The sequence below is a fragment of the Xylaria bambusicola genome (assembly GCF_022495145.1).
Source record: "Xylaria bambusicola strain CBS 139988 unplaced genomic scaffold F5B22scaffold_16, whole genome shotgun sequence".
Taxonomy (NCBI): Eukaryota; Fungi; Ascomycota; class Sordariomycetes; order Xylariales; family Xylariaceae; genus Xylaria; species Xylaria bambusicola.
Window position 1 is genome coordinate 719,525 of NW_025953569.1, and position 15,584 is coordinate 735,108.

The 15,584-nt window shown below is 48.2% G+C and overlaps 6 protein-coding genes across 6 annotated transcripts; 5 read left to right on the top strand and 1 right to left on the bottom strand.

Moving 5' to 3' along the window:
- Positions 1–1,505: 1,505 nt before the first annotated feature.
- Positions 1,506–3,029, top strand: F5B22DRAFT_645832 (uncharacterized protein; the record flags this gene model as incomplete). Its single annotated transcript, XM_047978647.1, has 7 exons — positions 1,506–1,658; positions 1,714–2,089; positions 2,149–2,213; positions 2,270–2,322; positions 2,371–2,435; positions 2,502–2,708; positions 2,830–3,029. The coding sequence occupies 7 exons, from the start codon at positions 1,506–1,508 to the stop codon at positions 3,027–3,029; spliced, it is 1,119 nt and encodes a 372-aa protein (XP_047831755.1).
- A 359-nt stretch (positions 3,030–3,388) lies between these two features.
- On the top strand, positions 3,389–5,255 carry F5B22DRAFT_645833 (trimethyllysine dioxygenase; the record flags this gene model as incomplete). Its single annotated transcript, XM_047978648.1, has 10 exons — positions 3,389–3,546; positions 3,614–3,631; positions 3,689–3,755; positions 3,812–3,872; positions 3,925–4,012; positions 4,078–4,180; positions 4,241–4,416; positions 4,543–4,979; positions 5,037–5,108; positions 5,173–5,255. The coding sequence occupies 10 exons, from the start codon at positions 3,389–3,391 to the stop codon at positions 5,253–5,255; spliced, it is 1,263 nt and encodes a 420-aa protein (XP_047831756.1).
- Positions 5,256–5,663: 408 nt separating this feature from the next.
- F5B22DRAFT_112849 (sorbitol utilization protein SOU2) lies at positions 5,664–7,621 on the top strand. The gene is made up of 6 exons (XM_047968791.1): positions 5,664–5,953; positions 6,012–6,084; positions 6,177–6,574; positions 6,715–7,098; positions 7,153–7,285; positions 7,354–7,621. Exons 3-6 carry the CDS (start codon positions 6,328–6,330, stop codon positions 7,466–7,468), a joined length of 879 nt encoding a protein of 292 aa, XP_047831757.1. The 5' UTR covers positions 5,664–5,953; positions 6,012–6,084; positions 6,177–6,327; the 3' UTR covers positions 7,469–7,621.
- Positions 7,622–8,194: 573 nt separating this feature from the next.
- F5B22DRAFT_113475 (serine/threonine-protein phosphatase 2B catalytic subunit) lies at positions 8,195–10,968 on the top strand. The gene is made up of 5 exons (XM_047968796.1): positions 8,195–8,243; positions 8,624–8,992; positions 9,202–9,791; positions 9,872–10,782; positions 10,869–10,968. The coding sequence occupies exons 2-5, from the start codon at positions 8,761–8,763 to the stop codon at positions 10,885–10,887; spliced, it is 1,752 nt and encodes a 583-aa protein (XP_047831758.1). The 5' UTR covers positions 8,195–8,243; positions 8,624–8,760; the 3' UTR covers positions 10,888–10,968.
- A 1,339-nt stretch (positions 10,969–12,307) lies between these two features.
- Positions 12,308–14,082, top strand: F5B22DRAFT_113614 (uncharacterized protein). The gene is made up of 4 exons (XM_047968798.1): positions 12,308–12,638; positions 12,828–13,096; positions 13,318–13,521; positions 13,663–14,082. The coding sequence occupies exons 1-4, from the start codon at positions 12,442–12,444 to the stop codon at positions 14,019–14,021; spliced, it is 1,029 nt and encodes a 342-aa protein (XP_047831759.1). The 5' UTR covers positions 12,308–12,441; the 3' UTR covers positions 14,022–14,082.
- F5B22DRAFT_113575 (HAD-like domain-containing protein) lies at positions 13,530–15,382 on the bottom strand. Its single transcript, XM_047968797.1, has 2 exons — positions 15,178–15,382; positions 13,530–15,076 (listed from the first exon to the last, which is right to left on the bottom strand). The coding sequence occupies exon 2, from the start codon at positions 14,965–14,967 to the stop codon at positions 14,143–14,145; it is 825 nt and encodes a 274-aa protein (XP_047831760.1). The 5' UTR covers positions 14,968–15,076; positions 15,178–15,382; the 3' UTR covers positions 13,530–14,142.
- Between the last annotated feature and the right edge of the window lie 202 nt (positions 15,383–15,584).

Here is a 15,584-nt window from a genome sequence, read left to right on the forward strand (position 1 = left end):
AGTGTCTAAGCTTCGGTAGCTCGGGTTATAAGCATCCACAGCTGAGCTGCGCTTTGACGTCTTGGCGTGCTGGATACTGTGATGAGTGCACATGTAATGCATTATACCCTCGTACCCGCGCTCGGTTATCTGTTTAATGTAATAGTATTACCCAATTAGCATGTTACCAATACTAGTGTACGATACGACCTACCGTTAGGGGTTGTTGCGTAGTGTATGAGGGTTATGTTTCAAGCCTTGTTAAGATACATACAACTTAGATAGTTAGTCGGCATGCCTCTTACTGCGGAGTAATTGAAGGCCAATTGCGATGCGAATAGTTTTCATTTGCGTATCTTTGCCCTTCTCTGATTCGTGGGCGATGATTATTGGGTATTATTGTAGCGCTAAATGATAATGCCGGAGGGCAGGCATATGCTTTGAATCATAAGATGTTTTGATGATGTAAGTGAGATAAGTCATTTGACCATTAATCACAAGGAAATAGAAGAAAAAGCATTATCCTAAGCCATAACAAAACATATAAGATGGTCTAGCGTTGGGATCGTCGAGGTTCAGGGTACTGGAAATGCATTTGTACGCATAATAACGTGTTGCTGATCATGACGTCCTATTACAATGAAGAGAATAAAATATGATATGGAAGTAACTAATCAGTATGCTAGTTTGTATTCTACGATTCTACGTTATAGAGATACGTGAGGGATGATAAGATCAAGGCTCAGCGAGCACCCTCACAACACAGATTCAATCCTGAGCTTTTTACAGAATGGCATTAATCTCGTTCAAGTCACCCTTTCTGAACACACTGATCATTTCCGTAATAGGTACATTGTTGGTCTCTATTAGCAACCCCTGATATTATCCAATCTACTGTAGCCATATCACAACCTACTGAGCTGAGTGGGCTAACGTAAAGTGCATACTTTACCCTGCTAGTGCTGTTACAGTTCGCGTTTATCCCGACGTACCAAACTTTGCCTGGAGCACGGACGGTGAATCCGGACAGGGTATGTGTCTTGCTAAGGGACCTTAACCCCGATGTGTCGACATATCACTTAAGTAGAATTACGCTCTAGGACAGGGCCCTGAATCAATAACACGTACCCACTGCCTAGGATCTGTCTGGGGAGAGCATCCGTCAAATATCAACTTACGGAACCCCCATACCTTTTTGCCAGAAAATTATACAACACTACTATACATATTAAACTACATGCATTCTGCCTACGTTGGAATTATCTTAGGCAATCAGTATCGTAAACCGGTGTGTGAGTATAATGCTTCCCATAAGATCCGTTGCTGACTATATTCTAGGTGAAAGGTATCTATCGACTGAACTTAACGAATATTTTAATGCCCACTTCCACATCCCTTAACGAACAGTGTTGATAATATTTCATGGAAACCAATGAGTCCTCATCTCCTACAGAACCTTTAAACGGACTCTACTTATAGTCTACACGCCATCCGTTTGGTTGCGATGACCGAGCGCGCTTATAACCATGGCGGGCACCGATAGCATGGCTCCGCGCATACAAGGTGTTGTCTGGGTTATCACGGCAATGGCACTAATAACCGCCAACGTGAGGTTTTACATCAAGTGGAAATACCGTGGGAAATTATGGTACGACGACTATATCCTGGTCGCTGCGGTGGTAAGTAAACTTCAACTCACATCTCTGCACGCTCGTCGCTGATGTCATATACAAGATATTCCTCCTAGCAAACGTAGGCCTGTTCCAGAAAACCGTTTCCTTAGGATATGGCAACCACTTTGCAGATATAATTGACGACAACCCGCTGAATATCCGCACTATCGTCATGTACCTGCAAATTCTATCGGCCCTTATACGTCTCTCGACCACATCCGCACGAATTAGCTTTGCAACTACATTGCTTCAGTTGGTGAATTACTACGAGAAACGATTTGTCTGGTTTTCAATAATCACGCTGGCGGCCGTGGCGATGCCGGCAGTCATTTTTCCTTTCGTGTCGTGCATTCCATATGAGAAGATTTTCGATCCTTCTATCCCTGGCACGTGCACAGGTGATGCCGTGAGCCTTGGATATTTCATCTTCGAAGCAGGTTCGTTGGGACTGGACTAGACAAGACGGAAGACATTTGAGCTAATAGCAGTACGATAGCATATACCTCCTTCATCGACTTCGCATTAGTAGTGCTCCCTTGGCGAGTTTTGTCACGGATACAGGTACAGACCCAAAAAACCGCTGTTCCCTTTTCTCAGTCGTTAACTGAGTTCAATAGCTGCGACGTGTTGAGAAACTGGGCGCAAGTCTGGCTATGAGCCTCGGTATCCTGTGAGAATATTTCATGCTGTCTCAAAGGCTGCCTGCTGACCCCGTTAGGTCGGGCGTGGTCACAATAGTGAAGGCTACCTACACCGAGCAGATAAGAGATGATGATTTCACTTGTACGTAGATATTTCAGCTGTTGAGCTTCCAGGATCCTGATGGCGATACTGACCCCTCCCTTGAAGATTCTAGCGCGGATCTCACGATATGGAATGTAGTCGAACCAGCATCCATCATCATGGCCGCGTCCATCCCCAACTTGCGCGTCTTCGTTCTTAAAAACTCGCGGCATCTAAAACCCGGCCTTAAAATAGGATCGAGTAGCGGATTAGACATCAGGGGGCGATCACGAAAAACGGACGAACTCTCTTTGGAGAATGTACACAATGCCAGTACGTATTCCAGGATTTCACCTGTCTAGTCACGCTCTCTCGAATACCACAACCCCTCACAAGGGATTGGTCAAGGCTTTGCTTATCATAACGATAGACACTAACACCTGTGTTTCTCTAGTGGGAATGATATCAGCAGGAACTGATAGAAGACGAGGGGATGGAAGAACATGGGTAACGTCGCGGGATGGTGACAGCGCGAAGAGCAATTATTATGCGAGTAGGGCGCTTCCGAGATTGGCCATCATGCAGACGAGCACATTTGCCGTCGAATATCTAGAAGAGCCCAGCCCGACATTATCGCCTCTCAAAGATAGATAGCTGTCGGCGCTATATTGCACAAATCAAAAACAGTTAAACTAAGTGAAACGTCTCATATGCGGGGAAGCGGAAATGCGGAGGCCGCCTATCCTAACTACTAACAGCCACCAGCAGTAGCGTAGTTTATTTGCTCACTTCCTCGTCTTTGTCACATCCTAAAGGTCTTCTACTCACTTCTCATCCTCCGTATCTATTCGTAAAATTCATCTTGTGAGGTCTGTAATCGACTCATCTCACCTGCGGCTGTATGAAATTTGCAAAATGAGACTACCGATGAAATTGCCCAGAGTATGCCTACCATTGCCCATACGTACTCTTCAGTAAGCCCATGTCAATCCCCGTTTCCTCCTCACTTTGATATGAACTATCCATCTAATTTGTATCTGTTTCCGTATAGCCGGCCCTTAAGAAGATACTCAGTACCAGCATCAACATCCCAAGCTTCCAAGGACCTATGGTCGTCAGTACGGCGAGTGCGTAATGGTCTCGTCTTCACATCTATAAATGAGAAGACTGTGTGAGTAGAGACGATTGAAAATCGCTCAATTGATACACTACAAGGAGGCGTTGCTAACGATTACTAGTCCTTATATCTGGCTCCGGTATGTCCCATCTAGCTTAGCCCTTGCAGTGTAATTAGTATCACTCATACTCTCAAGGGATAACTGCCGCTGTAGTAGCTGCGTTCACCAAGCCACTAGGCAACGTAATTTCGACATCTTCGAGGTGAGCTATGTACCATTTCTATGATCCAGTAGCGAACTCTACGCTAAGTTGACCAGTTACCTGAAGACATCAAACCGTCCAAAGTGACGGCCAACGAAGCTGGCCTTGAGATTCAGTGTAGGTTACGGGGTACATCTCTTGTTATGGTAGCCGTGCTAACGCAACACAGGGTCTCACGAATCACACACAAGCTTTTACTCCTGGGATTTTCTAGAGATATATATCAAAGGAGAGCGGCCGGCGCCTGAAGATGTCCCGTGAGTAGCTACCTCCGTACTACTCTTCCACCCTCGCCAGGACCCTGACCAACCATATTCACTAGCCCTGAGTATTTCGGGGCTGGAGGGCCGTCCGAATCCAATATAGAGTACGGAGAATTCCTAAAAGATAAGACACGAGCCGTTGGACGGGTGACAGATATGATTGTATGTACAGCATATTGATCACGTCTCGGCTTCCAACTACTTTGCTCACTGCCAATGTAGAAACGGAAAGGACTTGCGTTTGTGACGGGGGTGCCGACCGAATCGGCTGACATGACCAAGAAGCTGCTCGAGATGATTGCGTTCATCCGCGTAACGCACTACGGCGGCTTCTACGAGTTTGAACCAGGTCTAGAGCATGCCGATACTGCTTATACCAACGAAGCACTACCTTTACAGTAAGTCCTATGGGTTTTCTGTTCCTCTTTCTTCATAGATTTACCACCCCTTTATTTGTGTTACCTACAATCTCTCACCTAGACTCTTACTACGTGGGACGGTTGTCTAATCTCCATTTCCGATAGCACGGATACTACTTACTTTTCTGACCCCTGTGGGCTTCAATCTTTTCACCTTCTCTCGCATACGGACACAAGCTCCCAAGGAAGCTCAGGAGTAAACCTGGGCGGACAGTCCCTGCTTCTTGACGGTTTCCACGCTGCTCAGATTCTTCGAAAAGAGAACCCAGAGGCGTTCAAAGTCCTAGCTAGTTTCGGGCTCCCCTTCCATGCGAGCGGCGACGAGGGAATCGCTATAACTCCGGACAAGCTGTATCCGGTGCTAGAATGCGACTCGCACCATAACATGGTGCGTCGTATCAGGTGGAATAAAGGCGACCGAGCGGTGAACCCGCTTAGGGATGGCACGGCGGAATGGTATAAGGCAGCGGCGAAATGGAATGAGATATTGAACCGGGAGGAGCTCGTCTATCGGTTCCAGCTCGAGCCTGGTAAAGTCCTGAGTGAGTGCGCACATCGGAACTTGGTATTATCTCAATGCTCATATACTTTATATGTAGTTTTCAACAATTGGCGAGTTCTGCATGGCAGAGAAGCTTTTATAGGCCAGAGAAGAATGTGTGGTGGTTATAGTAAGTGTTTTCGCCTGTCTTATTGTGTGCGTGGTCACCTAGCTAATCAGGTTTACTCACCTAGTCAATTACGACGATTGGATTTCAGCATGGAGGAATACAAATCTTACTAAGAGGGAAGTTTCTAGGCAAGTCATAGGGGAATGAGCTGTTACAGCTATGAAGTTCGGTTTCTTTAGTTATTGGCGTCCCGGGTGAGCAGTTAAAGCCCCTATCTCATGCTGTATATGTGAGTGCTTGAGGGGGTAGACTTGATGAGAATGGTGCCAAGCATCTGATTTACACGAGGACTGAAGATAATACTATGAAAGTCTCGTTGGACTCTCATCGCCTGTCGTTAATCACTTAGAGTAAGATTAAACTATCACAACTTTGAACTACTCTGGAGAAATTTTAGATTGGGCCGCATGTCACAGAATGAATACCTCCACATGCCCAGCGCGCAAGCAAACGGGATAGGTGTGTCTATGTGTCTACGGATGAATGTTCGCCGAGACATCGCTTCTTCCCCTCGCGTTCGTCTCTCAACCCCTCCAATCGGCGATTTCCGCCCTCTACTAAGTCACACTTGGGTAGGCAAGATACACATGAAGCGCGAACGATCGGTATTTTGGCCTGTATCAATATCAGCCAATTAAGATACCTATACGTTTTAAAGCAATATCACACCTTGAATCTACATTACTGATAGACCTGACTAATACTGTTACGGTCTATGTAGCTACTTACCTAAGTTATGAGTGTCGTATATACACCTTGCATTCGAAGACTGTCGAGTGCAGTAGGAAGGCGTCAGTATCGACCTTTTCCTCACGCGCTCGCCGCCATCTTATTACCTCAGCTAAGTAAGTCTGCATGTCGCTACCGGCGTATGTCTCATCTGAACCTGACAACCCCGGACAGGCCCTCTGCACATAAACGTCATTCCTTCCGGCTCGTTGCATTGCAGATTCCGCAATCGTAGCAATTCGTATAGGTATTGATTGGTCTTTCTGCTTTTCTCCCCTTCAACGAAGAAGGTGCGTGGACGGACAGACGTAGGCTTACCAGAACCCTATATGAACAAAGTTTGATCGAGAAATGCTATAATATCCGTCTAGGGCTCTACATGCTTCTTTAGTTCTCTTTACCAACGACACACTTTTCTATTTTTCAATTCGCTTCTATTTCTCATAGACTTCTAATCATACAGAGTACAAGTACTCATAGAGCATTCACGATGGCGGCGGACATGAACACCGGGAAATTCCCCCACAGCAACATGCCGGCTCCCAAGGGAGACCTTGTGATGCCCCTCTTCTCGCTCAAGGGCCGGACGGCGATCGTCTCCGGAGCTGGAGCGGGCATCGGTCTAGCGATAGCTCAGGCGCTCGCCGAAGCGGGTGCGAACATTGCGATCTGGTATAATTCGAACAAGAAGGCGTTGGACGAGGCGGCCGCTATCGAGGAGCGGTACGGCGTGAAATGTGAGCAACATTTGACTTTCCACCATCCTCTTAAACAGCCACTCAAACCATGTACACCACACGTCTTACCCCCATCCGTAACTTTTTCTTTACCTACTCTACTCTACTCTACTCTACTCTACTAAAGCAAACGCACGCAGGCAAGGCATACCAAGTCAACATCAACGCCTACGAATCCGTGAAGGCATCCGTAGACGAGATCGTGAGCGACTTCAACGGCCGACTGGACGTGTTCGTGGCGAACTCGGGCATCGCGTGGGAGGAGGGGCCGTTCGTCGACGGCTCGCTGGAGACGATGCATAACGTGCTCAAGGTTAATATCGAGGGCACCTGTTACTGCGCCAAGGCAGCAGCGTTGCACTGGCGGCGACAGGCGGCGGAGCGCACGACGCTCGACGGCGGCCCGTTGGAGAACTATCTCTCTGGCAGCTTCATCTGCACCGCGAGCATGAGCGGCCATATCGCGAATGTGCCCAATGCGCAGGCCGTGTACAATGCTTCCAAGGCTGCGGTTATCCACGTCTGTACGTATCTTACCCTCTTCCGTGAATGATATGTGCTGATTGAGGTTGTGCTAGGCAAGTCCTTCGCTGTCGAGTGGACGGGGTTCGCGCGCGCCAACTCTGTGAGCCCTGGTTACATCGAGACCGAGATGACTGGATTCATGTCCGAGGAGACGAAGAAGGTCAACAGAGACAGGATCCCGATGGGGTGAGTTCAGACCAAATACGTTCTTTCGTGATGTTCAAGTATTCGTATTTTCTGACATGATTATCTAGTCGAGAGGGAAACGCTGTGGAGCTCAAGGGTGCATACTTATTCCTGGCGTCGGATGCGTCTTCTTATGCCACCGGTATCGACATTCTCATCGATGGAGGATATTGTGCGGCATAGGGCAATTCCTTAGGTATCAAGATCTAGATCTAGAAACATGCTTTTGCACCGTTATTCGCCTCCCTCTGTTAGTACAACGAGTCCTACCTGGTTACATCGCAGCCCCAGGCAGCAGGAGCTTCAGTCTCTGGGAAGTCCAGCCTTGTGCCTATTAATTTGATCAGGGTCATCTACTACGTCGTAAAAGCAAGGTCAAGATGTCTTGTCTTGTCTTTACCAAGCTGGGCTAGGGGGGGCTTTCTACCCCTCAGTGAGCTAGGTACCACAGATGATACCTTAGATAATATGACGTGTATTACGAATCTCTTACATCCCTATGAGAGATACTTGGGATAAGATCACTACATGGAAGATTCTTTTACGATCGCCCCAAGCACCTGGCAATTCCGAGACAACTAGAACCTTTGAGCGTGAGAAGAAGTCATTGCAAGTAAATAAAATGTATTGTGATAATCAGCCTTGAAATTGCCCGATCTGGACTTTGCTTTAGCCTTAGATCAGCGCTAGATACACGCTAGATACACACTAATAGCTATGGGGGCATTTACCGAGCTGGGACAGGAGTACAGTGTACCACCCGATCGAAGCTATTTTCATCGCATGTCCCTCTGATTCATAACCCCGCGTTAGGTATTCTATACTTTATATGAACTCACTCTTTGCCCGCTTTGTAGCCCTAGGTATCCAACCTATTCAATCTGCTCTAACAGCCCCTATGTCGATACCCACAGCCTGATGCAGTACCTGAATTTCCCCAGCCTGCTTGAACCTCTCTGTAAGTAAAGATGCCTAAGTAAGACCTAAGTTACAGGTTATGTCAAGCTGAAAGGTGCGGCCGCAGATTGCAGATTGCAGATTGGAGTCCTCCCCTCGCTCCCCCTCGCTCCCCCTCCCGCTTCTACCTAGCCTACCTGCCTTCCCTCTTCCGCCACCAGACCGACAGCCTACCTACCGCCTAACTGTCTACCTACTGTCTGCTGTCTGCTGTCTACTGCCTTATTGCCTACCTACCTCATTGCCTATTGCCTACCCCTACAGTACTTACTTCCCACCTTACCTAACATAATACTGGTGGTATCTTCTTGTTCCGCCCTTTTTCTGGAATAGAACCCACGTGGGCATAGTTAATCTAAAACATTGCATTCATTCATTTAGGTCCTCTTCCAGAATCATCGCCTTCGTCTTCAGCAACAGCACGTAACCAGCAGCCTTAAGGTTACCTATCGCGCGAGCGACAGAAACTTAGTCCCCCGTCCACCCACGGCGCTGCCCGCAATCGCCCACCGCCCAACATGGACGCCGGAGACGACCAAGTTCCCGTCACCCACGACGACGAGCACCACCAGCAGCAACAACAGCAGCAGCAGCAGCAGCAGCAGTTCCATAACCAACCCCAGCGCAATGCCCAGGTCGACAATGCGATTCGCGCAATCCGCCAGAAGAAGCCGCTGCCCGAGATCGACTTCACCATCCATACCATGGAGGATGGCTCTGACGTTAACACCACTGAGCGAGTCTGCAAAGGTACCCTATCCCTACTCGTCTCTACCTAGATATCTACTCTCATCTCAGCTCCGTTCAATCGTCCACCCGCCCGCCCTGTCTACCCCGCCGTCACAGCTCCCGCTCTCTCTCTCTGTTCTGTGTATCGAGTAGTGTTCACCACGAAGCTGCGAATGATTGAATTGAAATTGACTATGGCCCGTGTTAATCTGACTATTGTTCCTTTCCAGATGTCCAAGCCCCTGCCATGTTCAAGCCTACCGACGAACAGTTCTTCGAGGACGACACTCATGCCAAACCAAATATTACCTTCCTGAAGCAGCACTTCTACCGCGAGGGCCGACTGACCGACGAACAAGCTTTGTGGATCATTAAAACGGGCACTGAGCTTCTGCGGAAAGAACCCAATCTCCTCGAGATGGATGCTCCTATCACAGTATGTGGTGATGTACACGGCCAATACTACGATCTCATGAAGCTCTTTGAAGTTGGTGGCGACCCCGCCGAAACAAGATATCTGTTCTTGGGTGACTACGTCGACCGAGGCTACTTCAGTATCGAATGTGTCCTATATCTATGGTCTCTAAAGATACACTATCCCACAACACTCTGGCTGTTGCGTGGAAACCACGAATGTCGCCACTTGACCGATTACTTCACATTCAAGCTCGAATGCAAGCACAAGTATTCTGAGGCCATCTACGAGGCCTGCATGGAGTCCTTCTGCAGCCTCCCCCTTGCTGCTGTTATGAACAAACAGTTCTTGTGCATTCATGGAGGACTTAGCCCGGAATTACATACTCTCGACGACTTGCGCAACGTCAGTCGCCCCCTTAATACAGCCCAGCTCTAGTTGAGTGTCGATGGGCCCTGGCTAACTATATACTAATCCTTCTGTAGATCGACCGGTTCCGTGAACCACCTACCCAAGGTTTAATGTGTGACATTCTCTGGGCTGACCCTCTGGAAGATTTCGGTCAGGAGAAAACGAATGAATTTTTCATGCATAACCACGTACGAGGCTGCTCCTACTTCTTCTCATACCACGCCGCTTGCAACTTCTTGGAAAAGAATAATCTTCTGTCTATTATCCGAGCGCACGAGGCCCAAGACGCCGGGTACCGAATGTATCGCAAAACAAGAACTACGGGATTTCCCAGCGTCATGACCATCTTCTCTGCTCCCAACTATCTCGATGTATACAACAATAAGGCTGCTGTGCTGAAGTATGAGAACAACGTGATGAACATTCGACAGTTTAATTGCACACCGCACCCTTACTGGCTGCCCAATTTCATGGATGTCTTTACATGGTCTCTGCCTTTTGTGGGAGAGAAGATTACCGACATGCTTATTGCTATCCTTAGCACCTGCTCTGAAGAGGAATTGCGTCAACCAGACACACCTTCGACTACCACCGGCCCTCATTCTCCCCCGCTTGCCAGCCCAGCAGCTGATGCGTCCTTGGAGGCTAGAAAACGTGCTGTCAAGAATAAGATCCTGGCGATCGGGCGCATGTCACGAGTCTTCAATGTCCTTCGTGAAGAATCCGAAAGGGTTACTGAGCTTAAGACAGTCACCGGTGGGCGACTACCGGCAGGTACATTGATGCTTGGCGCAGAGGGAATTAAGAACGCCATAACAAGCTTCGAAGATGCCAGGAAAGTGGACATACAGAACGAGAGGCTGCCGCCAAGCCATGAAGAGGTCGTCAAGACCCAAGAGGAGGAACGTCAACAGGCTCTGGAGCGGGCTTCTCGAGAAGCCGAAAATGACACAAAGCTGCATTCACTTTCTCGCAGACTTAGCATGTAAGTATCCTGCGTCTCCACCGGCATGATCTTTCCCTTTCCTTCTTGCTTTCTTCTATCTTTGCTCAGTTTTGACATGTATCCAGGGATCGTAAGCGAACATAAAAGCACCGTGTTTGTATGCTAGCTAGTGTACGGTAGCGGGATGATGACGAATTAGATGATTCAGTTAATACCATTCACTGTGCCTGTGATCTACTTATCCTAGAGCTTCTTGGCAAGGGTGACCGTTTTACCAACTGGCTTGGTAATTTGTCTAAAGACTCCATGTGGAGCTTTCCCCCCAAACAGATGAATATGAATGAAGGAGTCAAGGAAGGAGGCTTGCGAAAATGGAAGGTTACTTACCTAAATACAACCATCACTTTCCGTTGCATCTTCGACACAAGTTATCCGTTTAGACTGGGACAAGTCCCTCGGCTATTGATGTGTTATGACCGGCCGAGACTAATAAATTTTTCGACCGTTCTATTCTCCCTTGCCGACGTCGAGTCTTCTCGCTATGGGCTTTCGATATGATATGTGGCGTGTTTGGACTGGGAAGAGACGCGCGCAGCGATTAACTATAAGGATGTTTTTTTTTTTTTTTTTTTTTTTTTTTTTTTTTTTTTTTTTTTTTTTTTTTATTATTTATTTTTTTTTTTTTTTTTTTTTTTTTTTTTTTTTTTTTTTGTTTCTTTTGGTTTCTTGAAATCGAAGCAGAGAGGGAAATAGATATTTGAGGCCAAGGCATATATATCGTACATCCCTCCTGCTGGCTGGCTTTGCTAATCTTGTTCAAGTACACCCACGATCATTGTGATGAGTTGTGCAAAGTCTGTGTGTGTGTGTGTGTGTGTGTGTTATGCGGTCTGGATAGATAGATAGATGATAACGAGTAACTATTTGACTTTGTTTTTTTTTTCCCCGGTTCTTTTTCCTTTTGTTGGATTATGCGGTTTTAGTGGAATTGCTGGTATGAATGAATATAGGAGGTGAAGAAAAGGTAAGTAAATGTTGTATCGTTCTATGTAATTCCATCTCCGTGGACTGGAGTTTGGTATATAGTTGAAAGACTCCACGGATATTCATTGCTGTCTACTTGCCGTCGCTAGCTGCTATCCCGCGACCGCGAGGTGGATATAAGATGAACCATTGAACACCTGCTCATATCGCCTCCGCGCCGTGGTGCTGGCTTCTCCTCATTTACTCCTCCTCCACTAATTCCATGTGGGGGTCCGCGCTACTCTTCGCGGGAAAGCATGTTTCGAAGGGTGTCATTTGTCTGATAGTCTCGGTGTTTGGAAATTCCGTGGGACGGGGATTGATCGGTGTATATAGACAGGTAGGCGTGGAAGTAGATAGCCGCTTCTGCTTCGCTGGTTTTATCCTGTCTTGTGTGGGATATTGAATTTGAGAAATACATGTTGAGGAATAATACGTGTCTTATTCACGCCATTATTTGTTTGATTCCGAGGGTACTGTTATTTTTTATGGGGTTTAAGATAATATAACGCCGTATTGACTATTTAATTCGATTCGAGCTAGTCATTACTGGTGATTGAAACTCACTCACATCGACAGACCAGAGTGAATGCTCCTGGGCTTTCTTGCGTGGAAAAGCAGATTCGGATCGGATACGTTCGAATTTATGACATAATACGTACTGTCAAGATCGAAATGGCGCCCCCAGTCCCCGGCTTCAAGCTCAACGCCAACGGCGTGCCGGATTTCGACGCCCTTCCTCTTCGCGAGGGAGATCCGCGCCGGGCTGCGTGGGGCTTGTATGGCGATCAAGACGAGCTTGGGTTTCTGAACCGGCTTACGGATGAGAGGGTTGCGGCTGCGGCTAAGGGGGAGATCAAGTCTGGGAAGAGGTAGGTGGAACTTTGTTTTATAAATGATTTGTTCATTTTTCCTGTTCATTCATTTTGTCTTATTATCCTATAATACTTGCTCTGCAACTCGCTACTCCAAATACACGCACCTTCTATCCGATCTTCTATGTCTACGTATACGAGGATAAAAAAAGTGGATGACTATAATGATGCTAATCGATTCCACAGAATCTCTCTAAACTGGCCCCTAGACGCCCAGACACACGGCAAGACCTTCTTCCAGCGCGCCGCGCTGCACAGGGAACTCTTCGCCAAGGCCCCGCGGACAGTCAACGACGACGTCTGGACGTTCAACACGCAGGTCTCGACGCAGTGGGACGGCCTGCGCCACTTCGGATACCAGGACGCCAAGCTCTTTTATAATGGTGTGTGCCAGGAGGATATCCATGCTGTTGATGATAAGACTGGGGAGAGGAGTACGGTTTTGGGGATCCAGGGTATGTTTTGTCTCAGTCTACTTTCTGTCTATCTGTCTTCTTACCCCTTTGTTCAACGAAGCTCTCAAGGGGTTTGTGACAAATAGCTAGGATGTTTGAGGTTTGAATTGGTGTATATCTCAAATGGATATCATGATATGTGCTTGGATCACAATGTATATATGCATACGGAGTTGGAAAACAAAAGGAGAATGGAAGGTGCTAATACTGATGATATATAGCCTGGGCCGAGCAAGGTATCGTGGGCCGTGGTGTCTTGATAGATTACCATGGCTGGCGGACATCAGATGAAGGACGGAAACACTCGAAGCTCAAGGACTACGATTCTTTCGCATGTGATTCTATCCCGCTTGAGGATCTGCAGACGTGCTTGAAGGCACAGGGCACGGAACTCAAGTTTGGCGATATCTTGTTTATTCGCTCTGGTAAGTATATTTCATTTACCTCTTCATGCAATCCCTATATCTTCACCTGCCTGCCACTCTTTGCACGTGATAATATTCCCATTGAAAAAAAGAAAAGAAAAAAAGTTAGACATTTTGCCCCTTGCTGACTCGATTACCCAGGCTTCATGGCATCCCTAGCCACCAAGACCGAAGACGAACTCGCCGCCTGCCGCGCCGTCGTCCCGCATCACTTCGGCGGCGTCGAGCAGTCAGAGGATGTGCTGAGGTGGATCTGGGATCACTTCGCCGCCGTCGCGGGCGATCAGCCGTCCTTCGAGTGCTGGCCCTCGAAGGAGTCGTACCATCTGCACGAGGTGCTCCTCGCTGGCTGGGGCTGCCCCATCGGCGAACTGTTCGATCTGGAGAAGCTCGCCGAGCAATGCCGGAAAGAGGGCCGTTGGTCGTTCTTCGTTAGCAGTGAGCCGTGTAATGTACCCGGAGGCGTGGCGAGTCCACCGAATGTGTTAGCTATATTTTAGGATAAGTAGGGGTTCGGGGGTGCATTTGTTGGAGATTGGGTTTGGGGGTGTGTGAAAATCTTCTAGTTCCATGCATATATCTATTCATCGCCTCATGTAACGCCATTCCCAAGGCCAGAATCTAGATGCCTTGAGGAACAATGCCATATCTCTCGTAAGGAAAATCCTCCAGACTACGCAGCTGCTCTCCCCACCCGTCGCCGGGCTGACCAAGCTGCTCCTCGTCCCCAACGGAAACCATCCCGATCCGCCCGGCCAGCACATCGGCTTCTCTGCCGATATACTCCTCGAGTAGTCCCGGATGAGGGATCCACAGCGTCCTCATGCCCGCGCGCCGACCGGCTTCGACGCCGATTACACTGTCTTCGAAGACCAGACATTCCCGCAGCGTGATCTCGGGAACACCCTCCGGAAGCGTCTCGTTGATGCACCGTAAAGCAAGTAGGAAGACATCAGGCGCCGGCTTCCCCCGCTTCACGCGCTCGTCGCCGCCGCCGATCACGCGGTGCTCAGGAGGGATGCGCTCGATCAGGGCCTTCGTAGCAGGCATTTTCATTTTCAGCTCGTAGGTCTCTCGCATGCTACTCGTCGCGAGGGCTATCTGCACGGGGTATCCGTCGGCGTTCTTCGCCGTCTGCAGATCGGCCATGAGCTTCTCGACGCCGGGCAGGGGTTCGCACTGGGGGAAATGGAGGCGCTGTTGCTCGCTCTGTTCTTGCTTGAACTGTCCTCGTGAGATGGGCAGCTGTGCCCAGTTGTGGAATGTGTCGCCGTTGCTCGAGCCCGGTATCCCCATCATCTGCGCCTTGATGGACCATGGGAGCGGTGGACGGCCGTATTTCTCTAGTACTATGTTTGCGCATTTGGTGTACATGTCTTCTGTGTTGATCAGGAGACCGTCCATGTCGAATAGACAGGCCCGGACGGGCGGGAAAACGGGTGGCATCGTGTTCTTCCCCTTCTCCCCTCTTCTCTCTTATTTATTATCTATCTAGTACCTAGTATATTTCTGTACTGGTTTTGTTAAGACTTTGCTTATTTTCTCTTTCAACTATCTGTTAAATGCCGAGTTAGCGGGTGATATGCTGACTGCCGGTATAATAAGCAGTAGCCCTGTAAGCGTACATCCTGCTAAGACACCGAGTTGAATACATACAGTCTAACACAGTAGCATCTATCGTGATCTAGGCTCAAGCAACATGGCCAGGGAACAGTTGATATTCTGCATTGTGAACGGATTCTGGTTTGAGCTAATTGAGGGGAGCGACCGTCGGAGGCCGTAGGTAATCGGGCTCACAGCAGCTCAGGTGGGCTAATGACGACTCGGCAAGAGAGGACAGAGGCCAATGGTAATTCAGATTACATATCCTCCTAAGTTAGCAGACATGCGAGGTCCTTGCTACACAGGTATGCAGCCTCCAGTTGACCTCTTTGACTCCACTCGGATCTCTCGCATATATGTATGTACTTCATCAAACCACACCCGAAACCGAGTTACGCTACGAACCTTCATGAATTCTTCTTCACTTTGAACCCGATATTCTTGTTTGAATAGACACGCAT

Excerpts from the sequence above, each read along its gene's own strand:
- F5B22DRAFT_112849 (XM_047968791.1), top strand. The coding sequence starts at position 6,328 with ATGGCGGCGGACATGAACACCGGGAAATTCCCCCACAGCAACATGCCG. Across the intron at positions 6,575-6,714 it reads GGAGCGGTACGGCGTGAAAT|GCAAGGCATACCAAGTCAAC; the intron begins GTGAGCAACATT and ends AAACGCACGCAG. Across the intron at positions 7,286-7,353 it reads AGAGACAGGATCCCGATGGG|TCGAGAGGGAAACGCTGTGG; the intron begins GTGAGTTCAGAC and ends ATGATTATCTAG.
- F5B22DRAFT_113475 (XM_047968796.1), top strand. The coding sequence starts at position 8,761 with ATGGACGCCGGAGACGACCAAGTTCCCGTCACCCACGACGACGAGCAC. Across the intron at positions 8,993-9,201 it reads CACTGAGCGAGTCTGCAAAG|ATGTCCAAGCCCCTGCCATG; the intron begins GTACCCTATCCC and ends GTTCCTTTCCAG. Across the intron at positions 9,792-9,871 it reads CTCTCGACGACTTGCGCAAC|ATCGACCGGTTCCGTGAACC; the intron begins GTCAGTCGCCCC and ends ATCCTTCTGTAG.
- F5B22DRAFT_113614 (XM_047968798.1), top strand. The coding sequence starts at position 12,442 with ATGGCGCCCCCAGTCCCCGGCTTCAAGCTCAACGCCAACGGCGTGCCG. Across the intron at positions 12,639-12,827 it reads GAGATCAAGTCTGGGAAGAG|AATCTCTCTAAACTGGCCCC; the intron begins GTAGGTGGAACT and ends TCGATTCCACAG. Across the intron at positions 13,097-13,317 it reads TACGGTTTTGGGGATCCAGG|CCTGGGCCGAGCAAGGTATC; the intron begins GTATGTTTTGTC and ends GATGATATATAG.
- F5B22DRAFT_113575 (XM_047968797.1), bottom strand. The coding sequence starts at position 14,967 with ATGCCACCCGTTTTCCCGCCCGTCCGGGCCTGTCTATTCGACATGGAC.